The following is an 8,562-nucleotide window of genomic DNA, read 5'->3' on the forward strand; positions in this document are numbered from 1 at the left end:
AATTTGGTACAACGTATATACGGATACAGTCAGGTATTTGTGACTAATACAAACGAAGATTATTTAATTATACTTGTATTATTTCGTAATATGACGCAACATTATCCGTAGATAGTAGTCAGAAATAAAACGTGAGCTCGACAAATTTGTATTCGATTGTATTTGTGATAGTTTTTCTTCTATTGTTTAAACTTGTTAAAAAAAAATGGATTATATTCGCAAAGTAAAAAATATTTATTTCAACGAAAAAATAAAAATAAAAAAAAGGAGCAAAAAAAGAAAAATAAAAAAATTATGTTAAGAAAATTTTTCATAATCATCAATAAATACTTTTGAAAGAAATTATTCAGATAAAAATAATTCTTATATATATATATAAAATAAAACAGATTCTAAAAATTTTGATCAAACTTTCCACAATCTTTTTGTATTTTTAATCAAAATAAAACTATACATATGTATGTATAAATTTTGATTTTTATGTGACATCAAAAATGTTCAAATGACATTCAAAAATAATATGAATTATTCAGACGAATTAATTCGAATATCGATACTCTTCTTTAAATGTATATACATTAAGCCATTAATTAGCTAATGTAATACTTGCCACAAAAACAATGATAATTTATATTGATGATGATTGAAATGCAAATGTTTTGATGCGTGAAATTATGTTAGTCGATCAACTGTTGAATTTTGATTGCAACTATCAATTACTAATAGATATTTTCATACCACTTCATAAAAAGAATATTTCCATTTACTTTCGTTTGTATATTCTATTTTCTTTTTTCAATTTAAATATTATTGGATTTGAGATATATTTTTTCAAATAAATATAAAATTTTTATTGCAAAAATTAAACAATTTTTTTTCATTTGTTCGAAATTAAGAGGATTGAATCTGAAGGAAAAAAGTGAAACGAAAAATTTATTGGAATTCATAACTATTCTAAAGAATAAGAAAAGTTAAATAATGTTTTTCTCCGTATAAATTTTAAAGAAATAGACACTTTTTACATTACGATCCGTTTAAATCTTCCTTTCACAATTTTGAACCATTGAAAGTATCATCGAAAATCAACGAATAAAGAAGCAACTGGATGTTCGCTTCATATTCTATAGTTAAAAATTCAGGTAGTTGCGATCTATAGGGATAAATATCTTTTTATAAAGGATCAATGGGTCAGCTGAATACACAGAAATGATCTTAAGCTAATCTCTGAATGTCCGAATGGTATCGAGGTGGTGTCGACTTTGAAAAAAATTTGGTACTAGGCTCGTTTTTATAATCTTTTTACAACTCCTTTTTTCTTTTTTGTACTCAGCTATGTCATTTTAATTTAACTTTTAACTTTAGGTTTAATAATTGAAATATGAAATGGGATTTACAATTTTATTTGAAATAAAAAATATTCAATGAAGAGAGAACGCAAACAATTATCGTACAAATTATTCATAAATAAAGAGAAATATATATATATATATATATATAAAATTGATTTTTTTTTTTACTCGAAGATGAGATTAACATCTACATTATATCTACATCAGTAGGTACTCAGAGAGAGAGAGAGAGAGAGAGAGAGAGAGAGAGAGAGAGAGAGAGAGAGAGAGAGAGAGAGAGAGAGAGAGAGAAAGAAGGAAGAGCGTCAGACAGAGGCATTATTCCCGTCTGAGGTTGGTCCCTTTGACTTTATCCATGAGTAATACTCACATACACATGTGCATGTAATATGAATTTGCGGTGCACAGTGGGTATGTGGAGCGTAAGAGGTCAACAGAGAAACCATTGTTGTCTGCTGGCAAGCTCCAGAACTGGAAGGCGTTTCAAGATTGTACAGACCATTTTCGCAGTTTAACTGTCTGCTATGGTAAGATAAAAATTCAAAGGATTAAAAAAAAAAGGACATCATTGTATTATAAAAGAACATCATAAAACTCGACTAGGTAAAAATTCATAAAAATATCATGTCTATCTTGTATGGTAATTTTATTTTAATTACTAATTTTGACGATTCATGTGATTCAAATATAATTTAAAAATAAGATATGAACATTTGAAAAATACTTTTTCGGTAATCTAATAACGGCATTTTTTTCATTTAAGTCGATGATTTTTCACGTGAGAGATACGTGAAAAATATGGGAATCAATATCAGGGCATGTTCAACCGACTTAACCCTTAAGGCCGCAAGTACAGACAGATAACGAGATTTTCAAATATGCACAGTTGCAGCAAGTGTTAAGTCCATTCCTAGACGAGGCCAGTCAAGTGCTGAGATTTTGCAGTGCAATGACGGGACGCGTCATCGTGATTTTTTTTTTTCTTTACAAATTAGAGGAACAACATTATTATTATTTCATATAAAATCTATTCAGAAAAATTGGAATCATATGTGCGACGAATTATTTTTTTATCCTAAAAATGCATCGTAGAAATTACATATACAGATAAATACTGATGAGCATCGCAGCTTGCAATTAAATTTTTATTATGAATTATTGGAAATTTTGGACTTAATTATTATTGCAAATCTTATATAACAATGTTTAAAAATTTTATGAAAATTTCATTTGATATGATTATTTCAATTTTTCATTATTTTTTCTATTTTAATTTAATTATGTTATTCTAAAATCTATTAAAATATTCCAAATAAATACCTGATTGAAAATTTGTTTAATATCTTAATAATATCATATTATAAATATTCTGAAATTATTTTTATTATTATATCATATTTATCAATGAGAATTTAATTACATTAGTGAATATATAATAAAGAATTGATGAAGTTTTAATAATATACAATAAAATTTTTATTTGAATTATGTAATATTATCTGTTCTAAAAAGATCGTGAACCATTTTCTTCAATTAAATTTAACTCTACTATGATTTTGTAAGAAAACGTATCGGGCCAACTCGATAAAACACGTTATCTCACTTTACCCAATTCTATAATTAACCATGATCGCAAAAAAATTTTTGTACGAATTCCAGTTTCTTATCAAGTATTTACTATATGATTCAAAAATCAGTATGTTTAAAAATATCAAAACTTTTTAAATAAAATGAATAATATTTGAATCATTTCAAACAGAAAATTTTATATATAAAAATATTTTTTTTATCAAAAATAATTTACAAAACTTACTTTAGACATTTTAATAAAATTTTGAAAATTAATATATATTCTTCAATAAACATATAAGTAAATGAATAAAAAGAATAAACAGATACTTGTATATTTATGTCTATATAGTTATTCCTATAAAAAATAATAGATAATTTAAAACTACTATAATTTTTCTATTATTAATAAATTTAATAATTTATCAAATTATAATATATATAATATATAAATATATCAGATTATTTAATCGGATTTCGATATATTTTGATTTTCTTCGTTTCATTATATTGTTTTCTGTTTTCTGTTATATTTTAAAAATTAATGATAAGAAATCTGAGAAATTAATCAATTTTCCAATATTTGTCTTATTCTTTCATTTATAATGAATGATAGAAATATTCATTCAAGTAAAAATTAAAAATCTATAATGAATAAATATTTTAGATAAATTTTATTTATATTAACCTTTCAATGATGTCAAAAGTAATTACAACATATTTCTTAACTAATATTCTCTATTTCATATGTAATGTTTCTTATTATTTTAGAAAACATAGACTATAGTCTAATAGATATGATAAGAATTATCATGGTATACGCAAGTTTGGGTTTATGATAAATGTAAACAATGTGGTTTATGTTTATCATAAATCCAAATCATACCAGTTTTCCATTTCATAATTCTCTAATTATATAAATTTAAAAATATTTTATTTCATTTCGACAATGAATTAAAAGAAAAAAATTATAAATCTCAAAAACATTAAACACTTTATCCCACTTTTCATTTAATTTTTACCATTATAATTTTTTATAATATCAAGAATTATTTCAAATTATTATAATAATATCAATTTTATCAATATTAAATACTATACTATAATTAAATACTATATTATACTATACTATTATAATAATCTTTATATTACGCACTCTATCCCACTTTTTTGAGTTAATTTTTACCATTATAATTTTTTATAATATCAAGAATTATTTCAAATTACTACAATAATAACAATTTTATCAATATTAAATACGATCAATATCGTGTTAATATTTATAGTATAATTGAAATATAAAAATAAATCAAAAATTAAAAATAGAAAACAAAAAAAGTACTAAAAAAAAAAGAATAATAATAATAATAATAATAATAATAACTTCGTACTACGTATTTAAACTTACATTAAGTACAAGTGCACTTATATACAGAGATTAACCTAATACGAGTGCATGCAATACGCAATCCAAGCCCTCTCTCTTCTTTTTCTCTTTCTGTGCACATCAACTAGTTATCTTTGTTACTCCAACCGACTAGTCGCTACGGATATATTCACATGCATACCTATAGGTGTGTATGAGATACGTATACGTAAAAAGGCAACGACGTACAATATGGTGCAACCACATTGACCGTGGTCAGGATTGGCTCGACCGATTTATTAAGTCGTGCAAATAAGCGAACGAAAAAGTACCATCAACGGAGCGAATTTTATTCTCCAACGGTTGATAAACGATGTGGTGATAATAATTACTAAGCGCGGCGTGATACGCACACCGACAAAGGAATAGCTGACGTAAATACCGAAAGAAAATCGATAGGGCATCGAGCGACAGTAATTTCATCTGTAACGCGTAATAAAAAAAAGAAACTAGGCGGATGTACCTCAGCTCGATTTCTTTTCTATAAACTAATAATCCAAAAATATATAGAAAATTTTAGATTAGATAATAATTCGTTCCGTGCAAGTTTGTAACTACTAAAGAAACTTAATCGATAATAAGATAATAAAAAAAGAATGAAGGAAACCTTTGAAATATGTGTATACAGATCTATACATGTTATTAATTATTTTTCCAATTTTATAAGGCAAAATTGCAAAAAGTTTTCAATTTTTTTTACTATTAAAAATTTTAGTTATTAAGTATAATGTAGTAAATATAAATTTACATCGATTATTCCAAATATTTATACCAGCATAAAAATAAAAAATGGTTAATATTTGATCATAATTATCCGACTATTTATAAATTAGTGACGCATCGTTTCAATGACTAAAATAATACATTATACACATATATACATAAAACGTTCCATCCGTGCAAAGCAGTGATAACCACGAGAGAAAATTTATCACGATCGGCGAAGTATCAATTGTGTCTGATTACGTAATAGCAGAACGTTTAATCAGCTGATACACTAGGTCGCGTGGTGAGAGAATAAACACATATCAGATGTTCTCATCATAAATGAACAATTCTTTTTATTTCAAGGGGAAAAAGATTGGATTAAAACAGAAGAAGTTTAAAATTGCTTCCAAAAATTTAAAATAAGACAACAATATATATAATAAATATAATAAGATAAAAATAAGACAACAATATATATAATAAAAATTAAATATATTGTTTTCTTTATATACATACTATACTAGTATATATCATATTTTAAATTTATTTACTTCTTAATCTTATTAGATATTCAGTTTATTTCTTATTTATTTTAGTAAAAAAAGAATATATCCGAAATTGCAAATAGATTTTACAAAACAAAATACAAATCCTATATCTATACATATACCACTAACTATTTAATGTTATTATGCATTTTATTAACAAAAATAAAATAAGCGTATCTCAAATATAAGCATATAATCAATAAAATAAAAAATAAGATTAAATCAATTCATTTCATATAACATAATACGCATAATATATATTCATTATTATTCACTCAAATTTTCATATTGATCTTATTAATAAAAATAAAAAAATAAATAAATATAATACGAACATGAACGTAAGGTATGCCGCGTACATTGATGTAATAATTTACGCTTGATACCTCCAACGAGAATTTTATAGCGTAAAATCATACGCATATGTCTTTCTACGTTTCTTACCGCTTTCTCGCGACTGCTTCATTCAAGCTCTATCAATTATGGCGTACACTGTACAGCGTTCCTTTACACCATATATGCGAAGAGTAATAGTTTTACGTATTACCTACGCGTTATCGCGTGCACGTCAAACAACAAACCAGACGAATAAAGAAAGCATACGAGACCAACTACATACGTAATATCGACAAGTAGTCAACGGTTTCAATGTTCGTGAATTTCACGTCTATACGTGAGATAGATTGTAGCCGAATGGTAGGCATACGAAGCTAGGCACGATAAATCGAAACATCCCCGTATGAGTGAACGTAATGCAGCACGGTGATGAGCGTATGTAAACAAGAAGTCGCGCCGATGCGGCATGCTTCGAGTTATTTATAGAGACCCATTATTGTGCAACAAACGTGGCTTTACGTAACGCACGTAGTATACCCTGGCCGGTCTGTCGGTCACTCGGCCGTATACAAAGGAACTCGCTTTCCTCGTCCTTTCGTCTTTTTTTTCCTTTATTCCGTCTTTATTTTAGTAAAATACTTCTTTTTTCAAATTCTAACATTCTCATTTATCTTGAGTGATATAAAAAAAAAAAACCAAAAACCACATCTATTCTATCGTTAGTAAACAAAAATTTGTGAAGAATCGTATATTATAAAAATTTTTTGAAACTTTTGTTGATTGACGAATTCATGACGGAAAAATGATCGAAAGAGACAGAAGCAGTATTGTGTTATGAAAAAAACAAAATAATATATACATACAATATATACAAAGTCTGAATATAAATGTTATTATGGTATATACTGCATATATGCTTTTTAAATTTTAATTGTTTAAATAACTGTAATTATTTAAATAATGATAAACAACTAATAGCAATACCTATCTATTTTAACAATTAACATTAAATTTCTAATACATTACAATTTTTACTAAATATGATATAATAGACTATCCAAGAATATTGGAAATAATAAAAAAATTAATTGAATAAAATATTATAAAACATTATTTAAATTATTATGATATTATAAATAATGAAAAAGAAGTAATAAAAAAATAAAATTTAATCATTTTCAAATCTACGATTGAATTTAAATAATTGTATATTTATTATTGCTAAAAAATAGTTATTAAAGTATGATTCTCGCGCCATGCTTGTTTGGGCGTGAACGATGGTATATGCGTTTGACACATCTTCAATATAAATTCAAAATAAATAATATTCTTCCGATTAACACGTATATAATAAATATGATACTAGAAAAATTAAAATAAAAATAAAAAAAAAATTTATTATGAATCGAATGAAATAATCTCGTCTAATTGCATCACATAGAAGATGAAGACTATTATGCCGGCCGGCCGGCCGGCCGGCTTCACGACAGCTGGCTATCGAGACTAGGATTTTGTTTGTATTGTGTACACGTTTTATCCGTGTCACGATTACCGAGACTTGCCAATGACACCGCGACGTCGACAGTGATGACGATGTTAGCGATGGTATCGACATGATGGCGAATAGAACGAGAAGGTGATAGACATTATTACAGTCGCAATTGGCATGATTTGATAAGGAGGACAAGCCTTCCTTTACCAATAAATTTGTGTCATCTTAGCTATTGAATTCGCGAAGAAAACGCTATACCATATATTTAAAATCAGAAATGACGTGGCATGTCAAACTGAACTGCTATATACACTATATATTGCTGACGTACACGCGAACGCGTATGTAACTCACACGAATTTTCAGAGTCGACACATGGCCGTGTGTGCATTTGCACATTCCGATTACTTCAAAATTTTCACGCTTAGTTTAAATCGTTTAATCTATGAAAAACTTACCCGCACAAATTAGTTTCTTGTTCCTCGGTGGTTTCAACAATTTCTTCAAGTAGAATTCGATCCTCACTACCAAACACTGACATATCTCGTTAGTCCGCAACACTGAGAATCCCGCCGCGCGATTCCACGTCCCAGCAACCGTCGTCGCGGCAGCGAAAAGACGACGGGCTTTTCTCGCACACTCCACAAAAATGACGCGCACACCTCACGCCTATGACGCGGATTCTCCGGAACTCGTTAATTAATTTTTTAAACCACGGTGGCACGCACCGAGATTCGTCCACGGAACAGCCACTCCGCGCGGCGCACACACAACGCCCGAACGCGTTTTGTAATGGCGATCTTTGGCGGGAAACAGCTGAGGGCCCCCACAGAGTACCACGAATCACTCCGCCACCGGCTTCAGGGCCGTCACCATTTATGGTCCATTCAGTGCCCCTTTCTCTCTTTTATAAATATGCGTCACTCTGTATTTGTACAAAATCTTTGCAAATTTTAAATGTTGTCAAACACGTTCAATTTTTAATACAACTTATTTTTATCGTGTATGCACTTTAACATATCTTCAATTAATCGTATATATTTGTTCAGTGGAATTAATATCAATACGCATAAATAAGAATATTAACAAAGTACTTAAATTTCACTAGAAGATTTAAAATATGAATTGATAATG

At 27.8% G+C, this 8,562-nt stretch overlaps 1 protein-coding gene across 3 annotated transcripts in view; it reads right to left on the reverse strand.

The window, feature by feature from the left end:
- The window catches only part of crp (transcription factor cropped), a 139,469-nt gene extending 131,237 nt beyond the window's left edge, over positions 1–8,232 (reverse strand). For 2 of the 3 annotated variants that reach the window (XM_086913381.1, XM_086913379.1), the window contains exon 1: positions 7,887–8,232. In XM_086913381.1, coding sequence (XP_086769507.1) covers positions 7,887–7,969 — 83 coding nt within the window. In that variant the 5' untranslated portion in view covers positions 7,970–8,232. The remainder of the gene's footprint in view (positions 1–7,886) is intronic. The other variant, XM_086913380.1, reaches the window with a different exon arrangement.
- Between the last annotated feature and the right edge of the window lie 330 nt (positions 8,233–8,562).

This window comes from Apis florea, unplaced genomic scaffold (genome assembly GCF_048593485.1).
Source record: "Apis florea isolate Af1SG1 unplaced genomic scaffold, ASM4859348v1 contig_3496_pilon, whole genome shotgun sequence".
Taxonomy (NCBI): Eukaryota; Metazoa; Arthropoda; class Insecta; order Hymenoptera; family Apidae; genus Apis; species Apis florea.